This window comes from Phoenix dactylifera, chromosome 2 (assembly GCF_009389715.1).
Source record: "Phoenix dactylifera cultivar Barhee BC4 chromosome 2, palm_55x_up_171113_PBpolish2nd_filt_p, whole genome shotgun sequence".
NCBI classification, from domain to species: Eukaryota; Viridiplantae; Streptophyta; class Magnoliopsida; order Arecales; family Arecaceae; genus Phoenix; species Phoenix dactylifera.
In genome coordinates, this window is record NC_052393.1 from 3,504,144 (window position 1) to 3,531,775 (window position 27,632).

General features: G+C 47.8%; 1 protein-coding gene and 1 long non-coding RNA gene across 5 annotated transcripts; one reads left to right on the forward strand and one right to left on the reverse strand.

The window, feature by feature from the left end:
• Positions 1–417: 417 nt before the first annotated feature.
• On the reverse strand, positions 418–6,431 carry LOC103706149. 4 transcript variants are annotated; one of them, XR_005507696.1, is made up of 3 exons: positions 6,129–6,431; positions 4,869–4,908; positions 418–1,859 (listed from the first exon to the last, which is right to left on the reverse strand). It is a non-coding gene; the product is annotated as an uncharacterized LOC103706149 (long non-coding RNA). The 4 variants fall into 4 exon arrangements; XR_003385498.2 differs by lacking the exon at positions 4,869–4,908 and having other exon boundaries at positions 418–1,700; positions 1,783–1,859; positions 6,129–6,421; XR_603922.3 differs by lacking the exon at positions 4,869–4,908 and having other exon boundaries at positions 418–1,700; positions 6,129–6,424.
• An 804-nt stretch (positions 6,432–7,235) lies between these two features.
• Positions 7,236–10,206, forward strand: LOC103706150 (ferredoxin--NADP reductase, leaf isozyme, chloroplastic). The gene is made up of 9 exons (XM_008790163.4): positions 7,236–7,512; positions 7,598–7,832; positions 7,960–8,093; positions 8,546–8,624; positions 8,745–8,836; positions 8,970–9,047; positions 9,362–9,424; positions 9,567–9,801; positions 9,892–10,206. The coding sequence occupies exons 1-9, from the start codon at positions 7,396–7,398 to the stop codon at positions 9,957–9,959; spliced, it is 1,101 nt and encodes a 366-aa protein (XP_008788385.2). The 5' UTR covers positions 7,236–7,395; the 3' UTR covers positions 9,960–10,206.
• Positions 10,207–27,632: the final 17,426 nt, after the last annotated feature.

Here is a 27,632-nt window from a genome sequence, read left to right on the forward strand (position 1 = left end):
AATAGCAGGGATGATCACTTAAACATTGGATCGGCTAGCAGTACAAAGGCTGTCACTGCCTCATAGATTCTAACAAACACAACCATTGTAGTTTGCTTTTTCTTTCTTTTTTTTTCTTCAAAATCTGATATATTATACAGCTAACAAGCAAACAAAATATCCCATAGGTGACATGGGGCGAAGGAGAGTCCAACAGGAGATCTTCCCTATGATTTGAAGTATAGAAGGCTACTCTTTATGACCATGGATCCCTGAGAAGAAAATAAGAGCACACGTAATCCTCCAAATGTCATAGAGGAGCACCGCTCAAGTGAGTCACCTGGTTGGTTATCCAATTAATCATGGTTTTCATATTACTTTCCACAGGATGTAGTATACGTATGATCCAATCAATATTGATGGACGAAGAACTGATTGTTCCATGCATAATATCGAAAGGTATTGGCTGACTAAGTTGGTACAAAATGAAGTTTCAATCCCACCTCCAAGGGATTAGGGATATTCGAGAAAAAGCTGCCCCATTGAAAAGTCCTGCCTGTAGTAGATCTATTAGAAAGACAGAAAAATAGCATGGCATTCGACATGAAAGACCTTCTCTTGCCAATGCTCCTTGCAAATTCCTGAAACCCTTTCAAAGTAGTTATAGATAAAGGAAGACAATTTTAAGAGAATGGGAGTAGATCAACAGAAGCTGCCCCTAGATGCAATAAAAGCGGAACCAAAGTAGAGTGAAATAATCCTTTTGGCAAAGTAGAGACACCAATCCGGCATAAGGGCCATAAACATGTTCGGAGTGCCGTTGCCAAACCCTAAATTGACAGCAGAGCTTCCACTAATGCATGCCAATAAAAAATGGCAGCACATGGATGCTCGCCCGCTTCTGGTCCAACCACTACAGGTTGTCTTCCATGTGGAGGCCAACTCTTGCTGCTGAAGCTGGTATGCTTCCCTTTTTTGTACCCTTGGGTTCCCTCAAGGGCAGATCAGGGCCAAAATTCCTGCCAATTGGAAACTTTGGTACATTAGTGATAGTTATACAAGTGAAAATATATGTAAAATTTAGTCTACAAGTTTGATCAGCATCTTTTCGAGGCTGAATTCCATGAAACGTCGACGCTGCCCACGCCAAGTTCCAGGCATCATGCTTTTCGAGCACATCATCTGCACCATTTTAACAGGTGATGGTTGTTATGAAATATGAACATGGATTGATGATTGATACAAAGGCTTTGAATACTTTCCATGTGCTAAATCAACCCAAGTAGCAAGAGTTTGAACTAATCCCTTTTCTTTTTTTCATGTGTTTGTGCGCGCACATGTGCAACTTGTACATCAAAAAATTTTAATCATCTGATATAAGAAAATACCAAGATGGCGGTAAAAAGGAGTTTAAGGTTATTAAGGAACAATACATGATCGGCTAGGAAACGATGTCTGCAAAAGCGTCCCAAGAGGAAAAAAAATGAAACAATGGCACCTTTCAGAACAATCATGCTATACAAATTACCATGCGATACTAACAGAATCAAATATCATGGCCATAAAGTAGTGTCCTAGTTTGTTCGCTTTCCCTGTCACAGGCTTCAAATGTTCAAAATCTCTGCATGAGCTTTTACGAAGTACTGCTGTGTGAACTGGAAAGTTTTTCATGAAAGTTCAAAGTGTTGGAATCTTCTTTTTTTCGGTTTTATGCTGTCATCCTGCATGATTGCCAAAGTCACAAAACATCAGCAGTTGCATCATTATATTGACCAAAGACATTCAGATCGGCATAGTAGTTACATCAGAAAAACAAAAAAGAAATGACTCTGTCACTGAAGCAGGTGCTCCTGAGTTTGGTAAGATTTCAAAGTTGAAGCCTGCATCATATCAAAGAAATGGCCGCAATTAACTGAAGATGGAAACAAGTAAAACAGCTTAATCACTACCTTCCCCTATCTAGTCGAGAACACGACTAACATAGTTCCATAGCACTAAATTTCATTTTATGCCAAACTATCCATTAAGAAATTCATGTCAGTGGTGATCATAAAAGAGTAAAATCACAGGCTAAGTTTGACATGCTGGTTTGGTAGCCTTTAGAACCTAGAGAAAACAAATTCTTGAATGATCTTCTGCATGCCAACCTGGAGAAATTAAGTTGTGCCATGTTAAAATGATGCAATCAAATGTCATCGTCAAATAGTTATGCCTTCATATGATCAACTACTACTTGACAGGTGGAAAGCATGTGTGTACTTTGTAGATGGCTATGATCCAGTTGTTGGGGTAGGTTATGGAAGAAAAATGGGGGCATGCTCGAAGCATTGTGATTAAAGGAACAGTGTGCTGCTCTATAGCACAACCTTAACTGAACATTTTCCCAGGATACAGCAATCCCCACCTATCCAATGTTGCTCTGGACGGCCGCAAGCCTCAGGAATTCAGCTGCAAATCCCACTAGCAATCTTGAAAGAAATGAGACAGAGGAGAGGAGAAACATACACAAAAAAAATTGTAGAAAAATCATATTTACTTCCAATCTCCTCATAGACCTAGCCAAAACACCATTCAAATGACCAAAATAGTTGACAAAATTACTCATATTACAACTCCCAATAGCTGGTATCCCAAAAGGGGAGTTTATTAGGCTAATGATAGCCCAGTGACAATTACAAATAAACTACCAAAGCTACAAGGGTAAAATCTAAATAATCCTTGTAATTCCAAATAAATTGCATGATTTTCATTGAGAGGTGAAGTAGAATAAGCTGACCAAACTTTGAACACCAGCTTATCAACAGAAATCAGGTTAGATGCAGAGCATATCACTGAGAATAAAGCTGGAGTCGGAAAATTTCCATATATGCCATCTGTATTCGGTATACCAGTTCTCTTTGTTTTATTTTTGTTTAGTGGCATGCAGTACTGTGAATCGGTAGTGCAAGTCGGTGACCCACAGCCACCAGGAAACTAGTGAACTTTTAGTAGTATGAGACCACAAAATTACTAAAATATAATATTACTTAATTAGTTGACTTGGACTATAAGAAGTACATGATCTCTGGTCACTCCAAACCTCTCTTGGGAAACGGACTTCTTTGATTATAATAAATTATTTTGTTTTATCTTGTGAAAATAGAGTGGATCTCTTTCTAGCTCATGGGCATAGGAAAAAAAGATGGCATTCCTTCACAACTCACAACTGTATGGTTGCTTGATCAATTTCTTTCGAGTAGTCAGTGATCTTCTTTCTGTCCACTATGCTTCTACTGCATTAAGAGGCTTTTAAGTGTGGGGTCATTAAAAAATGAAAAATGGGGCAGGGAACAGAGGGATCAATCCCACTAGCCTTTCACCCTAAAGATTAAACCTCTAATCTGAGTCTAGCATGATGCAAAAACCACGGTTTCAAGTTTTGGCCAAGCGCAAGCTGAAAATAATCCCCAATTTCATGCTTCAATCAGTTTTGGTTAATGCAATGGTGATTTTGACTAAGATTGAACTAAACTAACGTAAAGCAGCCATTACAGGGGCCATTTACGCACAATTGACATAGTTTATGTATTTAAGCACATAGGATATATAATATGAATTTTCAATAATTATTCTTTCTTTTTTCTGAGTCAAAGGAGGAGATAGAGAGTAAATTAACCATTGATAAGCTGAGGCCTTACAAAAATCCCGAACATAGTATTTTTTTTTAAAGACTAATATGAATAACTAGATATATGATATTTTGACAAAAATAATTTTTTATACAACTAAACATAACATTATATAGCTAAATGCATTCAATTTAAGAGCTAGTTAACACCAAAAATATGAACAAAATGTCCAAATTCCATGTGTTTGTGAGTTTTACTGAAAATGAAAGATAATGACTCTCTGAACAATTAAATCTCAAGTAGTATATAATATATTTATGTTCATAAATTCATGCACAATACAAAATACCAATATATTTAATTTTGATTTATATGAAATATTAATTTAAATCTAAAATTGTTAAAACTACATAAATAAAGAATTCGTGCAACATAAATTACTCTATAATAATGTGATAATTTTTCCTATTTTTGTATTTTTAATATTTTCTTTATTTTTCTGACCAAGACCTTGAAACTTGGATTGGAACTTCAAAAACCACTGAAATCACCAAAACCAAAACTCCATAAACCTAGTAAAAACCAAATCAGAGATGAGTTTTTAAACCTTGGTGGTAATAGAAATGAAAATTTAAAATTTTCTAAAGTTTTAAATCCAATGCCAACAAATATGGCCTTGAAATGTAGCCACAAATAATTTTCATTCTTCATGCTAGAAAGATTTGCTCCGCTTGGAGTCATGCCAACCAAACATAGAATAAAAGGGAGAGACTGGTTAGAAGGTGTTTTGCTTTATGAAGGCTTAATTGGAAAGCTAATAAAAGAAAGAGGTGCTGGTTATATTCTTCTTCCAAACTCTGTCATGCTCCACCCTGCTCTTATATACATCCCTACTGGTTTCCCATTCTTCCTCCCCCTCTTTTATAATTCCAATTGCTGTTGCTAGTTACTATTGTCAATGAAAAAAGAGAGTAGATCTCCGATCTGAACCTAATGTAAGTACCTTTCTGTTTTAATGAGGCTCTGTAAATATTCTTTTGTTTGGCCGTGCAAAAAGGAACGTGACTTGTTGCTGTTAATCCACAGAAACTGGTTCTAAGACTACAGTAGCAGAAAAATGAGCCTTTATCTCTAAATCACCAAAACAGCCTCACAAACCTGGGTTGCATCATAGCTACAGAAGCTAGCAGATAAGAAAACCGGTGATTCTCTAAGTATAGTCCCTTGAGCATGCCCAATGCCCAATTACAATTTTCTGGTAACATATTGTCTAACACATACCATGCTTTAGTAGATCACCATTTTCTAGCAGCAAAGTCATCTGCAAGAGATGGAACAAATTAATAATTCAAAGGCATTCAACTAAAGGAATTGCTTAGTTAGTACATCTATCAGTCAGACTGTGTCTAGGACTCCAATGCAGTTGTGGACTTTTATAGCTTAGATAGTGTGTGTCCTATATTGTTATAGATTAAGGCAAGCCAATATGCATACAAATTCTCTGGGTAAATTGGATCAACAACAATTCTCCAAAAAAAACTTCTCCATCCATTGAAACAATGAAATTTCAACATGTTGTGATCATCAGAGCTAAGGCAACCATTTATAGTCTGAATGTCGTCAGTTTCCTGAATTTTTCCATTCAAAGAACCTGTCCCATAGGAGGATTGTCACCCCCGTATTTTGGAAACTGAATATGTTATTTTTGGGGCCTGGACAGTCATTTCAGGGTTCCTCTCTTGTTTTTACAGTTTAAGCTAACACTACCTATGTATCCAAGACCACTTGATAAATTTAATGATAGCGCATTTCATAAACTTGAGTTCCAACTGTAGATCCCTGATTCAAGGAGTCGCTCAGTTACAAGTTTGCTCAACTACCTCATCTGCTCATTGCATCTAGGCTCTCAAGCTCATTCATAGCTATCTGTGATCACAATATCGTATATTCATCAGAATAGTTTAGAATATCTTAATCCAAAGGATAAATAAAAATCTCATAAGCACTACCTGAATAGTGGATAACTTCTGGACAAATTATTTCCTCTTCCAAAGAATCTGTTAGAGAACATTCGTAAACAGAAAAAGGGGGAAAAAGAAAAATTTGATATAAGGCACCCGGACAGGATAGCGACCAACTATACCAATGTATCGTGTATGTTAGGGGTCATATCTAACATCAAGCATCTAGTGTTCACTAGAAACTGGTCCATCTCAAAATTCACATCGGATCCATATAACAATTTTTATCAGATCTTTTTTTTTTCTTTCCGAAAACACATCCATGAACCAATTTTACATGTAGATAATCAATAAACTAGCAAGGAGCCAGTTGAAATTGTAAGGGATCCCTGTGCGGCATTTTATCAAACATCTAGAATACCGATGCTACCACCAGGGTTCTTGTCTTCTTTAATCCTTTTCCTTTCCATAATTTCGTCGAAAAATAATGAAATATCCTCGTTTTTATTTATATAATTTAAGAATGACGAACTAAAGAGTTATGGAGGATGCGGATGCTCTCATCTGCTCACAAGAATACCTCATCCGACTCGAAGGGATGGAGTGGAAGATCAAACGAACACGAGGACTCCGGAATCGAAGAGCAGCACCTCCTCGGACGCTGGATGATTGCCTAGCGGCAGGAGCTTGGAGATTTGGAGGTGGGAAGATCTAGGGTTAGGGTTTGTGGGAGGGAAAGAGTAGATGGAAATGGCCCGAGTTTGAGTAGGAAAAAATTGCTTCAAGGTCCTTCGACAGATAGAATACAATTTCTTGGTCCCTAAACTGACGAACTTGATATAAAATCGGCACTTCGTGACTTATTGTCTGGCAAAATGCCGATTTTGGAATATGCTGGGAATTGGAAAAAGATTATCTATGGCTTCCTAAATGGATGATTTATCGCTTATCAGCCCCTTATTTGGTAAGCCTGTTGACTTAGGAATATATAAAAATTTATTTATAGCTCAGAATATAGATAGTTTAATATTAACTGATTACTAATTTACAAGATCAACTTCCACGATCAGTCTCCCAACTTCGAAATATATCGATCCAAAAATATTTCAAGATACCAAATTGATGATGGTTCATTATTTATGAATCCTTAATCTACTAGTTCCATTTCCATACCCTACACAAACACATGCATACATAAATTAGAAAAAAAAAACACAACTAGATTCATATGCAGTAAGCTGGTTTTTTAATCGCTTGCGAGTTTTCTTTCAATAAAATTGTGTGTTTATTAAAGAGTTGAAAATTTGAAATACAGAGGAGGCAAATATTACCATCAAATTTTTAAAGTTGTGCATTTAATTAAAGTCACTTCGCATGGTTCCAGTGATTCATTGAATGAATTAATCTATGCAATCCATGTGTAAATGACTAGTCTAGCACAAGGATTGGGTCATACCAGCACCAGAGTACCAGATTCCATCAGGAGTAGTCTATTAGACTAGTGAACTGGGGGGAGAATTTCTTCTATGTGCCATTTTGGATTGGGATGAGGGTCAAACCCAGACTGAACCAAGTAGATATGGTATTGTGAGACTACAGTTACAAACGGAGCATTATCCACAAACGTTCCACTAAAATCTTGAAGCCCCTCCAAAATGTACAACGACCACTTCATTCCCACCACCAATTTCCTCCACCCGTTCATATCTCCCAATCCTCTCCCACCCTTTTTCTAAGCACCTCTCTTTCTCTCCTCCTCCTCCTCCCCCTCCCCCACTCCCGTTAACACTTCTTCCTCTTCCATTGTCTCTCTTCCTCCCCCTGAATTCAGAGGAGAAAAGTAGGCAATGGCTTCTGCTGCAGTAACTGCTGCAGTGTCCCTCCCATCCTCCAAGTCCTCATCCCTTGCCCTGCCCACCAGTAGAACCTCCATCTCCACTTCCGAGAGGCTTAGTCTCCACAAGGTAAAACAATCTCTGATCCTCTTACTGTATGCAGATATCATACAGTCGTCGGTGCTCTATGTTGATGCTGAATCCTTGCTTGCAGACATGTTTGCATCCAAGAAGCGTGTCCACAGCGGGGAAGCTGGTCTCAATAAGAGCCCAGGTCACAACAGAGACTCCTGCCAAGGTACAGAGGGTCTCCAAGAAAGACGACGAGGGTGTCGTCATCAACAAGTATAAGCCGAAGGAGCCGTACATTGGGAGGTGCCTCCTTAACACCAAAATCACCGGCGATGACGCACCCGGAGAAACGTGGCACATGGTCTTCAGCACCGAGGGTATCGATCACCTTTCTATATGCTTGTAATATATATCTGAAGGAAACGTTAGCAGAGAGTTTTAATATCTGATGATCAGATTGATGGTATACATATATATATATATATATATGATGGCTTTTCATAGGTGAGGTTCCATACAGAGAGGGACAGTCCATTGGTGTGATCCCTGATGGAATTGATAAGAATGGAAAACCACACAAGCTCAGGTTGTATTCAATCGCCAGCAGCGCTCTTGGAGATTTTGGTGACTCCAAGACAGTGAGTTTGAATTCTCCATTACTCTGCTTTTTCTCTTAAATTAAGTCTACAGTCGCTTCATTAGACTATCAAATCATCTCTCTGTGTGTGGTTTTGTTTCTCAGATACTTGCAATTACTAATTTTAGAGATCTTTCTTCTGGTTTTTGATCAACAATGATAAGAATTTGTTTATTTAGTACTTAAAATTCATTATTTTGTAATCCATCATTCTTTGAGTAATCATTATTCTTTGAGAATAATGGTATATTTCCAAGTCGAAATCAGAACCTCTTTCCGGCACAAGCGCTAAGGAGATGTGACTTTCAGAAACTTGTGAATCATGATTTCATGGGTGTCTCTGATGATTAATTTTGAATGAAGTGTGCTTTGTATGATGATTAATTAATTGTTCTGAACAAACCTTCTATGTTTATAGAAGGTGTATGAGTTCAAGATGCATTTCTTGTACAGGTTTCTCTGTGTGTAAAGCGGCTTGTTTATACTAATGAGCAAGGGGAAATAGTGAAAGGAGTCTGCTCAAATTTCTTATGTGGGTATTTTAACTCCTCTTCTCCTGTTGTTATATGTTTTGTCCAACCTAATATTAGAACTTCCAGTTGATTAATTGATTGATGATACTCCATGTATGCCATGCTGTTGTATCTTTAAGGCGACATGAAACCTGGTGCTGAAGTTAAGATTACAGGACCGGTCGGGAAAGAAATGCTTATGCCTAAGGATCCCAATGCAACTATCATAATGGTAATCTGGTGACCTAGTTTTGTTCTTGTTAACACATGCAGCTGTCGAGATCTGTGTCGTATTTTGATCCATCGACCCATTACATTTTGTGAATATCTTTTCAAGTGCTTATTGATGATCTGGCTGGTTGCAGCTTGCCACAGGAACTGGGATTGCACCTTTCCGCTCCTACCTGTGGAAAATGTTCTTTGAGAAGCATGATGACTACAAGGTAATGCTATTTTGCATAACAAGAAGTGAGTGGGTCTTATAACTTATTAGGCAAGTCATTGGATAGTATTTGTGGCAAACTCCTTCTGAAATTATGAATATCTCATAACTTTCAATGAATCACAAACACACACACACACACACAAAAAGAGAGAAAAACTCCAATGAATTATATCATACATGTGACCAAACTGTCTGTACTGAAAACCGCAGTTTGTAAAAATTGCTAGCTATGCTCCATTAGTTGGTTCTCATGATGTTTCAAATAATTCATCATTGGACGAGCAAGTTTAATTTATTATAATTCTTATGCAGTTCAACGGACTAGCGTGGCTCTTCTTGGGAGTTCCTACAAGCAGCTCGTTGCTCTATAAGGAGGTGGACTTATTGTTATGAATTTAAAAGTTTCTCATAAGGAAATCATGTATTCTAAATTCTTTTATGTTTCTTTCGGTCATCAAATCTTATAGCCAGCTATTACTTATGTTCTTAATGGACCTCACTGCCTTGTGATCTGTAGGAATTTGAGAAGATGAAAGAGAAGGCACCAAATAATTTCAGGCTCGACTTTGCTGTGAGCAGAGAGCAAACAAATGAGAAGGGAGAAAAGATGTACATACAGACTCGTATGGCGCAGTACGCCGAGGAACTCTGGGGTCTACTCAAGAAGGACAACACCTATGTATATATGTGCGGACTAAAAGGAATGGAGAAGGGTATTGATGATATCATGGTATCCTTGGCTGCTAGAGATGGTATGTATATAATATGATGCAGATAAATGAAGGGAAAATCATATGTTATACACACTAATTTCATAATTCATTCTGCTGCATAATTTGCAGGTATTGACTGGTCGGAGTACAGAAGGAACCTGAAGAGGGCAGAGCAGTGGAATGTGGAAGTGTATTAGCTTGCATTTTTTGTGCATGCTGTGTAGGGAGCTCATCCTTCTTTACTATACTATTACTCCTACGTAGATAGGTAATGTTATCTTTTGTGTTTTATGTTTAGTTTCTTGTAAGGCAACTGTATTATTCTGGCCTCGTAAGTTTTATTCAAGAGGGATTTTAAAATTGTAATTCTAGCCAAATTCGATGCCTTGTAATGAACCTCAGCTACAATATTTATAGTTTTTATGCTATTTTCCTTCTCGCAGAGCAGTACAAGTAATTTAGCTCTGCATGAAAACACAAAGGGATGGTTTTGTTCCCTGCTGGTTCAGCAGAAGAAACACCAAAGTTACTACCATGCACAATGATCCTTAGTGCTTTTCCTGTTACGAAATTGGTGAATAATCTATTACTATGTAAGAATATTTTTCGTTCATTCTATTTTGCCTTCTATGAAACATGAGACTTTTTTCTAGTATCATAGTATCATACCTCTTATTAGAGTTTCTCTATGTCAACTTTCCCTCCATGTCTGCAAACTAAAAGTAATATGTACTTGAAATTCTAAGGGCATGTGTCTCTTATCTCCATTCCACTGCTGTGGTTCCAATGGAAATCCATGTTTATCTTGATGGGAAATATGCATTAGAGTCTTTTAGTGCTTACAGCGTCCTGCTTTCTTGCAGCCTTTAGAAATACTTTTAGGTAACATCTCAGCTCACTAATTCTGGCTTTCTTTCCTAGGTTCTTTAATCTAATTAATTTCATCTTTTGAAGTTTTAATTTCCATTCTTTGGAAGCTTTTTTAATTTTTTTTTATTTTCTTTTTTCCTGGATTGCTTATCTTCATCTCTGCATGTTCAGCGCTCTTTTTTCACTCGATCTTATAGTAATATTATCCAATGGCTGCCAAATTTTGAGATTTTTATTGCCACTTTACTTTTTTTTTAAAAGAAAATCTTTGTTTTTGTTTTCGATTTGAGAGATATACGGATAGGTTCTTGATTGATAAGATTACCTCTACCATGAATGGCCAATTCACTAAGATGATAAGTTTCAGGCAAAAATGATTTGTTTTGATTACAAGTGATTGGTTTCAACCATGGCCAAATTGGAACCGATTCTAAAAGCATCATCGTTTGCTGGAATTGAAATATCTACGAGATCTTGGTTACAATTTGTATCGGTTAATCTCCTAGCTTCGATGGTTTTCTAGTTACAACCAAAACTGGCTGAAGTCATGACCATAAATAAATTCTTTTAAGATTTCCTTTAAAGTTTAGATAGGGCCAAAATCGGATCAAAAATACTAGTATATCCATATCCATATTTATTTTGTTTAACAAGATATAGATATGGATGTTAGTCGGATGCAAAAATTCATATCTATATTTGTTTTAAACAGATACAAATCGGATGCCAAATGTATGGATATAAATACGGATATAAATCAGATAATTAAACTTTATGACCATAAAATCAAAGATATTACTAAATGGATGATAAATCCAGTTAATAGCATGTTAATGTGGTCATTTAGTTTTTTTAAAGGCTCATAAGTACCATATAAAATTAAATAGGATTACAAATGGAATCGAATATTCGCATATAGATCGGATAATTATCTATTTATATTCATATTTATGTTTTTTTTCGGATACGGATACGGATATTAATCGAATACTCATTTTTATTTATATCTGGATATATTTGAATAAAAAATAGATTCAAATAAATATTATCCGATCTATTTTTATCATTAAATTTAGGGCATGTTTGATAATTTTTCTTAGAATAGCCCAGGATTGGAGGGTGTGAAGGAAGGAGCGAGAAAGATGGAGAGGAAGGGGAGAGGATGGAGAGTTGGGCGACCTACGCAAGTTGCCAAGTATCATCAAGGCCTGCAACCCCGCACTCTTGGGCTCTTCCCTGCCTTCCGCGTTACAATGATGGCTTATCCACCGGAGAAGAGTTCAAACGTACCCCTTTTATTATAGTTATATCATTTTTAATAAAATTTCTTATTTTTTTTTCTTTTGGCTAAAAAGGGATACACTAAATTTAATTCTTGATTAATCAAGATATACAAAACGACTTTGCTCAAATAAAAGAACATGCAAAAAAAAAATTTAGTTATTAAAATAATTCCAACCTGTTATCCTCTCTACTCGTCCCATCTCTCGCCTCTCAGTTGCGTAAGACATGCTGTTGTGCCTCCCGGCGGTAGCAAAGAAGAGGACGAAGGCTAAGAAGAAGCTAGGGCGTAATATCTAGCTCGGAGATCTTACAAATGGACAAAATAGAAAAACATGATCAATATTCTAAGCATGGGGTAGATCTTACAAAGGGGCAAAATAGAAAACTGCGATTGACAGTCTATGAGGACATACAAATGACACAATTATTTCGCTTATCAAGTATTGCTCCCTCAAGTTGTTGATGGTAAATAATATTCAAAAATTGATTAAGTTTATTATCTCATTGAACAAACAATTTAATGTCTAACTAGTGTCGCATGTGCCATGCATATGCTAAGAAACAAATATAATTAATATATAATGTAGAACAAACTCAACATATTCCAATACAGGTCAGGTCACATTCAAAATCAAGTATTCAGCTATTCTTTTAAGCTAAAAAAAAAAATCATATTCAATATATGGTCACTAAAATTAATTTCATTCAAGAAACTGATTAGTCTTAAGCTTACAAACTATACATTTTTTAAATATGTATTGATATAGAAGAATCTACCAAAATAAATAGTAAATGTTTAAATGAAACTAAGGAAAGATAGGCTAGAGGAGATGAGGTTGTTAAGATAAAAAGAGGGAGATTAGTTTTAAGGATTTATTGATAATTTGGAAAAGATATTTAGTGTGAAGGAGAAGAGATTTTACATAATCTGGATTTTCGGGTTGGAGTTAGGTCAGGCCTATTTTTTTATTTTAAAAATCATAAAGTAGGCATGAATAATATACGAGCCAGGTTAGGTTAGTTCATTCCTAACTTTTGAAACCTGACCCAAATCATGGACCTCCAAATAGATTGGATCAATTTTAATGGGATCGGACTTGTTTCGATTATGAGTTGATCTTAACCCATTTGCAGCACTATCTTAGTTTCGACTAGCCCGTAGCAAAATATATTACGTGGTAAGCAACTGGCTGGCCCAACTACGGCTAAGCTTAGCTCCTCACAAGGCACAGCTAATGATGTCTTCGTGCCATGCTTTCTCCTTTTGCTTCCTTATACCCAGTCAACTTTCCGAGTCCTCGAAACCAAAAGTAACTCAGAAAAAAATATCATAAAAGCTGTGCCACCTCCTTCCCATCCCACAGCAATACTGCAGCCGAACCCACAGAAAAGATCTGAAAAAAAAAGAGTGACCGTCATGATAACGTAGAATTTTGAGTAGCTGGCATAACAATGAAGGTGGATCCCATAGTTTTGATCAAACTTAGATAATAAGGTTTCAATAACAACATTATTTCATTGAAACGGACAAAATAATATGCACCTATTACATAACATTTTAAATACAGTTCTCTACTTCATCCATCAACCTCTAATTCTATTAAATATATTTTCATCTATCTTCATATTATATTCTATAATAATCGTAAATAATAAAATTGGTCGCTCTGTGGTATCTCTTCCTTATCAATCTTAATTGATATCAGCATTCCATTCTTGTTATAATGTTCTATTTGTATAAATTTACAAAATATAATTTAAAAATAGTAGTATACTTAAGAATGTTATAAATAAGAATCTATGAAAATAAACAATGATGTTTAGATATAATTAAGATAAGTAGGTGAGAGGGGATGGGGTTGTTGAGATGAAGAGAGATAGATTAATTTAAATAAGTTCATTCGATGAATCGAAAAAGAATGTAATATGAAGGAGAAAGGGTTGTATATGATTTGGATTTTCAAGTTGGGTTGGATCTGGTAGGGTTTGAGGTTCTATTTTTTATTAATCCAAAGTAGACCTAAATATTATATGCATTGAGTTGGGGTCATAGTAAAAATATACGAAATCCTAGCTCGAGCTAGTTTCCAAATTAGGTCCATTTTTTGACCCCAACCCAACTTACGGATCTCTAAAAATGGATTGGATTGGGTCTAATTGAGTCAGAACTATATCGGCCGAACCTATTGATACTCCCAGATTCGGATTTTTTTGGTGGGTTAGATTGGGTTTGAGTCCAATTAGACTTATACGGCAAGCAGGTCAAGCCAGAATGTGTTGGGTCAGAAGTTACAAAATCAAGATCTGACTTATTTTTTCATATGGAGCAATTTTTGATCTTAGACCTACAGCCCTTCAAAAATAGGTCCAGCCAAGACCAGCGGACCAATCAGGAGTTGACTTGACCTATTTATAATTTTATATTTATCATATATCAAAAATAAATATTTTTTAATATTAAATATTTTTATTCAGATTATTAAGTGCTTAAGTCTGGGAACAAAATTAATGCAAGACCCCTAAGTGTTACTGTTGCTGGTGGTCCAAACCGAGAACGATTGACACGACGGTGTGAACGGGGTTCCGCCTGAGTTGTCTTGGTTGGTGCTGGTTGCGCTCCACCTTCCGCCAAGGAACCTGCAAACAAGCCTTGCACCACCACCAGGGTGGTGATGGCCCTCCGACGGTCAAGTCAGAGGAGATTGGAGGAGGAGAGATGATAATCACAAGTGGGAGAGAGTGCTCTGGGAGGTATTGCTTACCCCCCCCCCTTCTCCCCCCAGCCGCATATATGCCTGGCTGGGAGGTCTCTCAGGGGGGTTTGTCGTCGTGGGGCACGATAGAATGGCCACTGACATGGCCGTTACGGGGCGTCGTGGAGCAGCGCCGGGTACGGTCATGGCAGGGCGTAGTGGAGCTCCGCTTTGTACGGTCGATACAGGAGATCGTGGGCAGCATCGGGTACAGCCGTTGCAGGGAGTAGTGGAGCAGGAGGCCGCGGCGTGCCTCTGGAGAATAGCCTGTCGTTATCAAAAGATCTCCGATTCGGGGTCGGAATGCTGGATCATAGGGCAGCCGACCCGGGGTCGGGCTGCGGAGCCGAGTAGGTCCGACTCGGGGTCGGAGTGCTGGATCATAGGGCAGCCGACCCGGGGTCGGGCTGCGGAGCCGAGGAGGTCCGACTCGGGGTCGGAGTGCTGGATCATAGGGCAGCTGTAGCTTTCCTGGATACGCGTGCCGATCACGTGGGGCATGGCGGCTCAATTCCCCCATAACAGTAGCCCCCCACTTCCGAGCCTGGAACCAGAAGGGGAACAGGTGAAGGGAGTGATGTTTCGAGATTGCCGCCATCCTTCGGAGAGGCGCGCGCGCTTCAAGCTTCCCGCCTTCTTTATGGCGTATGGCGGTTGCTGCTGACCTGGCAACCTGAGGATTTCGGCGGACATCCTTCCTTAATGGTGTCGATTCGCCTTTGGGGTGCGAGCGACCCTTCGGCGGCCAGGCGTCTTCTGGCGTCATCGAGGTGTCACTTGCCCTTTCGCCTATTTAATCGGGGGCCCTCCCCCGTCCGTCTTCTTCTTTACGGACATTTTCGAGTTTCTCCTTTGCGCTACCATTGTTGCCGCCGAAACGTTCGCTTGCTTTTCCTTTGACGCTCTCGGAGCCGTTCTTCCTCCTCTTCAAGTGAGTTTCCCACTCTTCTACTTTGAGCTCTTCATACTTTTTCTTTTTGTACTAGTGCACCCCAGTCGTTCCGGCCTTTCCCTCCTTCTTGACCCCGTCCTGACCGTAGATTGGCCATTAGGGATGGGCGAAGTGGGAGCAGATAGCATCAAGTCAAAACTGGTCGCCGAGGACTTAGACGGATTTGTGGCTCGGTACCACCTTCCCGAGGCCTGCAATGTCACGCTCCCAGGGCCTGAGGAGAGGATGTCTCATCCTCCCCGAGGGAAGATCGCCATCAATGAGGGCATCCTCCAAGCCGGGTTCCGCTTTCCCCCTTCAGACCTAGTCTTACAGGTGCTCCGGGGTTTAGGAATGGCACCGACGCAACTGGTGCCGAACTCGTGGCGTGCTCTGACGGTCTTCCAGGTTCTCTGTCGCTTGCATGCGATTCCCGCCACCTTGAACGTTTTCTGGGAGCTCTACGGCCTGAGCGGCCACCCCCAGGACAAAGGGTGGTGGTGCTTCGCAGCGCGGCGAGGGTGCGGCCTTGTCAAAGAGGGTCCTACCTCCATTCACCACTGGAAGGAGCGCTTCTTTTTCGTTGATGCAGACCCCTCCTGGGAAATCAGGGCAATCTGGGGGACGCCGGTGAAGTCCCCAATTGGCCTGTCGAAGTTGTCGAGGGAGGAATCCGAGGGCGTCGCCGCCTTGAAGGGGTTGGTCGCCGAGGGCCAGCTTCCCCCGGTGGGCCGCCTCATTTCTGAGGATACCTTGGTGAACGTCGGTTTGAGCTCGGTCCCCACCGACCGTGAGTCCGCCATCGTTTCTTTAGCTCTTTTCTTCTCTTTCGTTCCTTCTTCCTTTCGGTTTCTCAGTCCCTGACCATCCCGTCCTTCTTGCAGAGGTCGACGACGTCATGCGGTCGGTGAAGTCGAAGGCTGTTGGTAGGGCGTCCCTGCTGGAAGCAGTCCGGAGGAGGAAACGAGCTCTTCCGAGCGGGGCCCCACCGGCGAAGAAGTCCCGTAAGGAGATACCTCCGATGCCGACCGACGAGTCCGGGCCCACCGATCAGGGAGATGTCGTGGGCACCGACCGGCAGCTGACGCTGTATCAGCCCTCCGGTGGTAAGGTTGCCGCTACTCCGGAGGTGCCACCTGAGCCTGCTCAAGACGGACGGGTCGGACGTGATCGGTCCCCAACCCGGCCTTCGACTCGGTCGGCTCCTGATGACTCGAGGAGGGACGCGCCGAGGCCCCGGCCGAGCGGGACCCTATCAATTCCTGGGGCGACCCCCGCCGCGAGCGTGATCAGCCGGACTCTTCCCCAGGCGATGGATAAGGGTAAGGCTGCAGAACCACCATCCAGCTCCGGGGAGAAATCGGGGTCTGCCTTCACTACCGATGGCGCCCGAAATCTCATCGAAACAGTGTTGCTGGAGAAGGACCGTCGGCGGGTCCGGGAGTTGGATGTCTCTGACGTTGGGGCCGCCAGCTGCGTCTGTCTCATGTCGGTGAGTGTTCTTCTGGCCGTCTTTCACCATTTATTGGCTCTGTTGTTCTCCGCCTGACTCCCTTATTTTTCCTATTTCTTAGCTCGCCCAGTACATGATCCGTCTGGAGGAGTGCTACAAGGAACAGGCGGGGCTTTTGGCGAAGGCCGAGGACCGGCTGAAAGCAATGGAAGAGGGAGGCCGGGCTGCGGCAGGCAGGACGACCGGGGACCTCGAGGCGAGGCTCCGGGAGGCCGAAGAGCGGGCACTCGGCTTCGCCGCCCTGGAGGAGCAACTGTCAGAGGCTCGGGAGCAACTCAAAGCCGCCTCGGGCCTCGAAAGCAGGGTCAAGAAGGCGGAGGAACGGGCTGAAAAACAGTCCCGGAAGATCGCGGACTATCGAGAGCGGTGGGAGAAGGCCCAGCGGTCTGCCGACAACGCCTGCGACCGAATCCGCTCTTTTGAAGCCAAACTAGGCGAACTGGAGTCAGCCCTGGAGAAGTCATGCACGGACGTCCAAGAGCTCCGTTCGCGCCTGAAGGAAGCCGAGGCCGCTCGGGTTGCTACCGAGGCGAAGCATAAAGAGGCTCAGGCTGATCTGCTGAGGGTCTCCTCTGAGGCCGAAGGCCGGATTGTGGCGAAGGTCTTGGAGGCCAAGGCTCAGATTATGGAGCGAGCTGAGGCGGAGCTGGCCGAGAAGAGGGCGGAAATCGGGCGTCAGGCGGTAGAGGCTTATCGCCAGTCCGCCGAGTTCGCCCATGATATGTCGGAGGCAGTGCGGACCTATCGCCAGTCTGACGAGTTTGTCCATGACGCGTCGGACGCGGGGGCCGAAGCCTTCACCTTGGGCTTCGAGGAGGGCCTGGCAAGGGTGTCGGCTAAGTATCCCGAAGTTGACCTGAGCGAGATCTCCCTCCTGGACTCCTCTCCGACGCCATCGCCTGCTGGTTCTCCTGCTGCTTCCCTACCTCCCGCGGACGAGCCCGGCGTTTCCGACTCGGGAGTTCCTCCAAGCTGACCTCTTGTACCTTCCATTGTCTTTTTTATTTTTGTATGTCGGCGTTTTGCCCAATTGTATGGGCCTCGGCCCTGAAAATTAATGCACGTTGAATATTTCTTCATCTCGCCCTCGTCCTCTTTTTTTTTTAGCTCTTGGTTGCTTCTTGCTGACTTTTGATTCCCGAAGTTCTTCCGGCACTAGGCCAGGCATCCGAGGGTTAAACCTCAGGAAACTCTTCCGGCGCTAAGCCAGGCATCCGAGGGTTAGGCCTCAGGAAATTCTTCCGGCGCTAAGCCAGGCATCCGAGGGTTAGGCCTCAGGAAATTCTTCCGGCGCTAAGCCAGGCATCCGAGGGTTAGGCCTCAGGAAATTCTTCCGGCGCTAAGCCAGGCATCCGAGGGTTAGGCCTCAGGAAACTCTTCCGGCGCTGAGCCAGGCATCCGAGGGTTAGGCCTCAGGAAACTCTTCCGGCGCTGAGCCAGGCATCCGAGGGTTAGGCCTCAGGAAACTCTTCCGGCGCTAGGCCAGGCATCCGAGGGTTAGGCCTCAGGAAACTCTTTCGGCGCTAAGCCAGGCATCCGAGGGTTAGGCCTCAGGAAATTCTTCCGGCGCTAAGCCAGGCATCCGAGGGTTAGGCCTCAGGAAACTCTTCCGGCGCTAGGCCAGGCATCCGAGGGTTAGGCCTCAGAAAACTCTTCCGGCGCTAAGCCAGGCATCTGAGGGTTAGGCCTCAGGAAATTCTTCCGGCGCTAAGCCAGGCATCTGAGGGTTAGGCCTCAGGAAACTCTTCCGGCGCTGAGCCAGGCATCCGAGGGTTAGGCCTCAGGAAGTTCTTCCGGCGCTAAGCCAGGCATCCGAGGGTTAGGCCTCAGGAAACTCTTCCGGCGCTGAGCCAGGCATCCGAGGGTTAGGCCTCAGGAAATTCTTCCGGCGCTAAGCCAGGCATCCGAGGGTTAGGCCTCAGGAAATTCTTCCGGCGCTAAGCCAGGCATCCGAGGGTTAGGCCTCAGGAAATTCTTCCGGCGCTAAGCCAGGCATCCGAGGGTTAGGCCTCAGGAAATTCTTCCGCTCGCTGGTCGGCCAAGGCTGGCGCAAGCCGAAGCGACCGGTCGGGGCTTCCGGCTAGTCTGCTCCCGGGATGATCATCGGGTTAGCCAGGCATCCGAGGCCCGAGCCTCGGGAGATTCCACTCGTTGGTCGGCCAAGGCTGGCGCAAGCCGAGGCGACCGGTCGGGGCTTCCGGCTAGTCTGCTCCCGGGATGATCATCGGGTTAGCCAGGCATCCGAGGGCCGAGCCTCGGGAGATTCCACTCGTTGGTCGGCCAAGGCTGGCGCAAGCCGAGGCGACCGGTCGGGGCTTCCGGCTAGTCTGCTCCCGGGATGATCATCGGGTTAGCCAGGCATCCGAGGGCCGAGCCTCGGGAGATTCCACTCGTTGGTCGGCCAAGGCTGGCGCAAGCCGAGGCGACCGGTCGGGGCTTCCGGCTAGTCTGCTCCCGGGATGATCATCGGGTTAGCCAGGCATCCGAGGCCCGAGCCTCGGGAGATTCCACTCGTTGGTCGGCCTAGGCTGGCGCAAGCCGAGGCGACCGGTCGGGGCTTCCGGCTAGTCTGCTCCCGGGATGATCATCGGGTTAGCCAGGCATCCGAGGGCCGAGCCTCGGGAGATTCCACTCGTTGGTCGGCCTAGGCTGGCGCAAGCCGAGGCGACCGGTCGGGGCTTCCGGCTAGTCTGCTCCCGGGATGATCATCGGGTTAGCCAGGCATCTGAGGGTTGTCAAGCCTCAGGAAAATTCCGCTCGTTGGTCGGCCAAGGCTGGCGCAAGCCGAGGCGACCGGTCGGGGCTTCCGGCTAGTCTGCTCCCGGGATGATCATCGGGTTAGCCAGGCATCTGAGGGTTGTCAAGCCTCAGGGAAATTCCGCTCGTTGGTCGGCCAAGGCTGGCGCAAGCCGAGGCGACCGGTCGGGGCTTCCGGCTAGTCTGCTCCCGGGATGATCATCGGGTTAGCCAGGCATCTGAGGGTTGTCAAGCCTCAGGGAAATTCCGCTCGTTGGTCGGCCAAGGCTGGCGCAAGCCGAGGCGACCGGTCGGGGCTTCCGGCTAGTCTGCTCCCGGGATGATCATCGGGTTAGCCAGGCATCTGAGGGTTGTCAAGCCTCAGGGAAATTCCGCTCGTTGGTCGGCCAAGGCTGGCGCAAGCCGAGGCGACCGGTCGGGGCTTCCGGCTAGTCTGCTCCCGGGATGATCATCGGGTTAGCCAGGCATCTGAGGGTTGTCAAGCCTCAGGGAAATTCCACTCGTTGGTCGGCCACTTGTCGCTCGCCGCCCATCGGGGTTTCTCTGTGCCCAGCCGCGACCGTGTTTCTCCTCTCCTCCAAGCGTTGCCTGGGGGGAACACGAGAAGGGTATTAAACGCTAATTAATGCGTTACCTGGGAAATCGGATCGCCAGTTGCTGCTGGTGAGGAGTGTTAGTTGAGCGGCCGCGATACGCGGGTTCTTCGAGGAGGATGCGGCCTGGGCGCGAGCGGAGACACGTGGACCTAGGGGTATACGTCACCCGGATCGTCCTGCACAAAGAATGCGATTTAAGGAGAATGACGCTTAGGAAATCGCGGGGAGATACGCCTCGGGAGCCGGAACGGCTCCGGATTCAGTGCGCCTGCATTTATTGGAGCCACCCGTATCGGAACTACCAGGGGGCCGCAGCTTGGCTATAAATACAGGTGCAGGTACGATGGAATTTGCCAAGCCGGAGCTGCAGGTTGCCATGGATCGCAGACCTCCTCCTTGGCATATGACTGAGAGACTCCTGTCGAAGGAAAGGGGAGGCGCTCCCCTTACAACTTCAGCCAACTAGCCGTTTCATCTGGGATCAACAAGGAGGGTCTCCCCGGCGGAACTCCGCTCTAGGCGTTTCATCCGGGATCACATCTCCCCTCCTTGAAGTTCAGCCTCCCGGTTGAGCTCTGCGCCGGACGCTCAATCCGGGACCGCGCCTCCATATACTCTTCCCCCTCGAATTCCTTCTCTTTCCTACCACTAGGGAAGATGGGAATATCCTTTGGAGGCGGCGTTCCCCTGGGGGCAGCGGGAGCTTCTTCTGCGGCGGCTCCTCCTCTTTTTGGTGAGGTGCTGGATGGCGCCTCCGGTTAGAAGCACCCACTTCTGGTGGGACTGCAGCCGCCCTGGGTTGAGGGTTTGGGTCCCCACCTCTTCTTTACTTTCTTTACTCCCTAATTCCCCTCTGGGAATTCCTTGTAATCACACGAGCACGCCACTGTAACCAGAAATTATTGAAATGAAAAGTATTGCACCTTTTTAAATTGTCTTTCTGGCCTTGTTGTTCTACTGGTAATACATCCGCAGGTTAGCGGAATTCCAGCCCCTTGGAATTTCTCGGCCATCTAGGGCTTCCAACTGGTAGGAGCCAGGTCGGTTTACCCAACGAACTTTATACGGGCCTTCCCAATTTGGCGCTAGCTTCCCACCTTCCGTAGGTTGAGATGCCTTAGCTCGCCTCAGCACCAGATCTCCAATTCTGAAAAGCTTCGGTCGGACTTTGGAGTTGTAATATCGGGCCACCCTCTGCTGATACATTGCCATCCGTACCTGAGCCATTTCCCTTGCCTCTTCCAAGAGATCCAAGTTCCCTCGGAGTTGCTCCGAATTGGCCTCGGGTCGGTGCGCGGCCACCCGAGGCGAGGGGAGTCCGAGCTCCACGGGGGCAACGGCTTCCGTGCCATAGGTTAGGCTGAAAGGCGTCTCTCCAGTAGGAGTCCGTTGTGTGGTCCGATACGCCCAAAGGACATTCTCGAGTTCCTCGACCCAAGCTTGCCCCGTCCGGCCGATCCGCGCTTTGATACCTTGGAGGATTGTCCGATTTGTGACCTCGGCCTCGCCGTTGGTTTGGGGATGCGACACGGATGTGAACCGATGCTCGATCCCAAATTCCTCGCAGAAGTCCCGGAAGTGCTTGTTATCAAACTGTCGACCGTTATCCGAGATGAGGACCCGAGGTACTCCAAATCGGACAATGATGTTCTGCTTCACGAACTTCCGGACTTGTGCCTCCGTGATGGTGGCCAGTGGCTCTGCCTCCACCCACTTGGTGAAGTAGTCGATGGCGACAATCAAAAATTTCCGCTGGGCCGAAGCGACGGGGAATGGTCCGAGGATATCCATTCCCCATTGTGCGAAGGGCCAGGGCGCGGTGATTGGCGCCAAGGGGACAGAGGGGACTCTCTGGACGTTGGCGTGGCGCTGGCAGGCGTCGCATTTCCGCACGTGGTCCTTCGAGTCCTCCATCAAGGTCGGCCAATAGTAGCCTTGCCTCATGATCTTATGCACCAAGGACCTAGCCCCCAAGTGCGATCCGCAGATGCCTTCGTGGACTTCGCCGAGGGCGTAGGCCGCTTCCGCGGGGCGGAGGCACCTTAAGAGGGGGGCGGTAAACGAGGTCCGATACAGCCTCCCTTCATAAAGTACGTAGTGGGCGGACTTCTTTACAAGCCGCCGGGCCTGATCTTCGTCTTCAGGGAGGATTCCTTCGGCGAGGTAGGCGACGAGCGGGTCCATCCAAGACGGCTCCGGATCAATTGCCATCACCGCTCCAGCCCCGTCAATGCTCGGGGCATCCAGGGTCTCCAGGTAGATTGCCCTCAACAAGTTGTGCGCGTCTGCGTCCACTAGGCGGGACAACCTGTCGGCCCTGGCATTTTCGCTCCTCGGGACCTGCTGAATGTCAACACTGCCGAGGTCGGGAATGAGTGTTTGCACCTTCCGGACGTAGCTCTGCATGGTCGGGCTCCGCGCCTCGAACTCCCCTCGAACCTGCCCGACCACCAGCTGGGAGTCGGTGAAGACTTTCAGACGCCGGATGCCGAGCTCCTTGGCGAGTTTGAGTCCCGCGACTAGGGCCTCGTACTCCGCCTCATTGTTGGTCACTGGAAATCCGAACCTCAAGGCATACTCGGCTATCACTCCATCGGGATTGGTGAGGACCAGCCCAGCCCCTCCACCTTCAGGGTTCGACGACCCGTCAATGTGGAGCGTCCAGATCGGGAGATCGAGGCTGGGTGTCTCCGGCGGCTTAGGTTCCGCCTCCTGCACAGTGCACTCAGCGAGAAAGTCCGCGAGTACCTGGGCCTTGATGGCTGGTCGGGGCTGGTAGCGGATGTCGAACTCACCAAGTTCTACTGCCCACTTCACCAGCCGTCCCGCATTCTCTGGATTGCTGAGAATCTGCCGCAGTGGTTGATCGGTCAAAAGGGTGACAGAATGAGCCTGGAAATAGGGGCGAAGCCTCCTGGTCGCAGTCAGCAGCGCGAAGGCGATCTTCTCAGCCTTCGTGTACCGCGTCTCGGCATCCCGGAGGACTCGGCTGATGTAGTATACAGGCTTCTGAAGTCTTGCCTCTTCCCGAACCAGTACTGCGCTGACTGCGGTTGGGGAGACCGCCAGGTAAAGGTAGAGCATCTCCCCCTCTTGCGGCTTGGACAGCAGGGGAGGAGACGCCATGTACTCCTTGAGCTGGTCGAACGCCGCATGGCATTCGGCCGTCCAGAGGAAGTCTTTTGGGCGCTTCAACACCTTGAAGAATGGTTGGCAGCGTTCGGCCGACTTTGCCACAAATCGTCCGAGCGCGGCGACCCTTCCAGCGAGCTCCTGAACCTCCTTCACTTTGGTCGGAGGGGACATATCTTGGATGGCTTTGATCTTGTCCGGGTTGGCCTCGATCCCGCGCTGGTTGACAATGAAACCGAGGAACCTCCCGGCCGAAGCACCAAAAGCGCACTTCGCTGGGTTTAGCTTCATGCGAAACTTTCGCAAGGTGGTGAAAGTCTCCTCCAGATCTGCAATGTGCTGGTCTGCATGGCGGCTTTTTACCAGCATATCGTCCACGTACACCTCCATATTCCGGCCGATCTGCTCCTTGAAGATTTTATTGACGAGGCGCTGGTAAGTGGCGCCAGCGTTCTTCAGACCGAAGGGCATTACCTTGTAACAGTACAGCCCCCGGTCTGTTATGAAGGCAGTTCTCCTCGTCCTGTGGAGCCATCATTATTTGGTTGTAGCCGGAGAAGGCGTCCATAAAAGACAGTAGCTGATATCCGGAAGTCGCGTCGACCAGTTGGTCTATCCGTGGAAGCGGAAAGCTATCCTTGGGGCACGCCTTGTTCAGGTCGGTGTAGTCGACGCACATCCTCCACTTCCCGCTCGCCTTCCGGACAAGTACGACGTTTGCCAGCCACTCGGGGTAGCTCACCTCTCTTATGAAACCTGCCTCCAAGAGTTTGTCTACCTCCTGGTCGACCACCCGGATCCGATCCGGGGCACAGTGTCTCTTCTTTTGCTTTACCGGTCGGTGGGTCGGGTCGACGTTGAGGGCGTGAGAAACGACCTCCGGGTCGATCCCAGGTACATCGGCCGCCGACCAGGCAAACACATCTGCATTGGCTCGGAGGAATTCCACTAACCGGAGCCGAGCTTCCAAGTCGAGATTGGCACCGACCCGGACCGTGCGGTCCGGGCGGCCTTCTTCGAGGGGAACTTCGATTACGCCCTCGGCCGGCTCCCCGTGCCGCAAGGCCACTTCGTCTCTGGCGTCAAGTGACTCGACGCTTAGGGCCTCCATGGGCTTCTTCCCTTTGAGAGTTGCTAGGAAACACTGCCGTGCGGTCGGCTGGTCACCTCGGACCTCTCCAATCCCGGCCGCTGTGGGGAACCGCATGAGCAAATGGTAGGTAGAAACCACCGTGCGAAGGGCGTTCAGTCCGGGTCGTCCGAGGATAGCGTTGTAGGCCGAGGGGACACGGACGACCAAGAACCCGAGCCGCACCGTGGCTTCTGCGGGTGCAATGCCCGCAGTCACAGGCAGCTCGATGACACCTTCGGCCGAGATAGCGTCTCCAGTGAATCCTATGAGGGGGGTGGATGTTTTGTGCAACAATTGTCGGGAAAAGCCCATCTTTTGGAAGGCCTCGTAATACAAAATATCAGCTGAGCTTCCACTATCCACAAGAACACGCCTTACATCATAGTCCGCCATAGTGAGAGAGATCACCATGGCGTCATCGTGGGGAGTCTGAACCCCCTTTACATCTTCATCACAAAAAGTGATTACATTTCCGACCCGCTGCCTCTTCGCGACGGCCACTCCTGATACTTCCGCCGAGCCCCCTGCGTTCCTCACGGGCCGAGAGCAGCCCCCAGTGATGGTGTGGATCACTCCCGCGACGGGTCGATTCTGCTCCCGAGGCTCCTGAGGGGCCGGGTCGGCTGGACGCGGGTCTGCGGGGGGACGTCGGTCGTTTACATATCGACCGAGACGTCCTCGGCGAATGAGAGCCTCGATCTCGTCCCGAAGCTGGAAGCAGTCTTCGGTATCGTGGCCGTGGTCTCGGTGGTACTCACAGTACGCCCGAGAAGGCTTCCTCCCAGGGATCTTCTTCATCTGCCTCGGAACCGGGAGGTCCTCCCGCCCCTTGACCTCCATGAGGATCTGGGCCCGGGGGGCCAGGAGTGGGGTGTACCGGTTGAAGCGCCGGTGCGGAGAACGAGGGCGTGTGGCGCCGTGGTTCCTTGCTGGTGACGGGCTTCTGCGCCGGCGTTGAGGCGTCGGGCTCCTCCTCTGGGGTGCCTCTTTTCGCCTTTTCTTCCCGGGCTTTAGAGGGGCTTCGGCGGCCTCCTTGTTCCGGTGGGAGGCTGCCTCCTCGGCGTCTGCATACTGGTTTGCCCGAGACAACAGCTCCGGGAAGCTCCGCGGCAGACGTTTGTCCAGGGAGAAGGTGAGTCTGCCCTTCCGGAAGCCTCGCTTCAGGGCTGAGAGAGCCACCTCCTGGCTCAAATTCCGGACCTCCAGTGTTGCCTTGTTGAAGCGGGTGAGATAATCCCGCAGGCTCTCTCCCTCGTTCTGCCGGACATCGAAGAGGGAGTCGGAGACCAGTCTTCGCCGGCTACTGACGGCGAAATGGCTGATGAAGAGACGGGTGAACTGGTGGAAGGACTGGATGGAATTAGCCTCCAGGCCGGCGAACCACGCCCTTGCCGGGCCGCGGAGGGTCGCCGGGAAGGCCTTGCAGAGGAGAGGATCCGATGCTCCATGGAGGAGCATAAGAGTCCTGAAACTCTCCACGTGGTCCCGTGGGTCCGCCGCCCCGTCGTAGGGTTCGATCGCCGGCATTTTGAACCCCGGCGGGTTTAGGGTTCGCAGGATCCTTGAGGCAAGCGCCGGCTGGGAGGAGATTTCCAAGTCGGCGAAGGGATCTTTGGAGTGGCCCTTCAGGACCTGGAGCTGTCTGTGGAGATCGTCCACCCGCCGGTCCAGGGAGCGCGACCGGTGGGTGGGAGACAAGGAGCGGCGCGAGGGGGACCGACTGGAGTGCGGGCCCCTCGAGGACTGGGGTGTCTGAGAACGCGCCCGGGTCCGCCTCTCGTACCCCGCGCAGCTCCGATGAGAAGGTCCTGGCAGAATGGACCGCACTCGAGAATCCTCCCCGCGCCGGCGCTCCTCTCCATGGGAGAGGAAGGAGCGCGGGTTGTGAGGAAGAGGCGAGTGCTCGGGGAGCAGCGGCTCCTGAGCCCGCTGCGGCACCCGAGAGATCACACCCTGCAGATTCTGCACTGCCTCCGCGAGGGTGCGAACCTGCTGGGCTAGCTGGTCGAACTGAGCAGGTTCGACCGTCTGAATGGGAGGAGAAGCGGTGGAATGCTGCTGAGAGTGTGTTGGGGACGCAGCAGCCTCCCGGCCAGAGGCGCGAGAGGCTCCGCGACCGGAAGCATTGGAAGCTCCGCGACCACCTCGCCGTGCCATTACGATCGTTCTGAGATTCGTCCCTTCCTCTAGCGCCAACTGTTGCTGGTGGTCCAAACCGAGAATGATTGACACGACGGTGTGAACGGGGTTCCGCCTGAGTTGTCTTGGTTGGTGCTGGTTGCGCTCCACCTTCCGCCAAGGAACCTGCAAACAAGCCTTGCACCACCACCAGGGTGGTGATGGCCCTCCGACGGTCAAGTCAGAGGAGATTGGAGGAGGAGAGATGATAATCACAAGTGGGAGAGAGTGCTCTGGGAGGTATTGCTTACCCCCCCCCCTTCTTCCCCCAGCCGCATATATGCCTGGCTGGGAGGTCTCTCAGGGGGGTTTGTCGTCGTGGGGCACGATAGAATGGCCACTGACATGGCCGTTACGGGGCGTCGTGGAGCAGCGCCGGGTACGGTCATGGCAGGGCGTAGTGGAGCTCCGCTTTGTACGGTCGATACAGGAGATCGTGGGCAGCATCGGGTACAGCCGTTGCAGGGAGTAGTGGAGCAGGAGGCCGCGGCGTGCCTCTGGAGAATAGCCTGTCGTTATCAAAAGATCTCCGATTCGGGGTCGGAATGCTGGATCATAGGGCAGCCGACCCGGGGTCGGGCTGCGGAGCCGAGTAGGTCCGACTCGGGGTCGGAGTGCTGGATCATAGGGCAGCCGACCCGGGGTCGGGCTGCGGAGCCGAGGAGGTCCGACTCGGGGTCGGAGTGCTGGATCATAGGGCAGCCGACCCGGGGTCGGGCTGCGG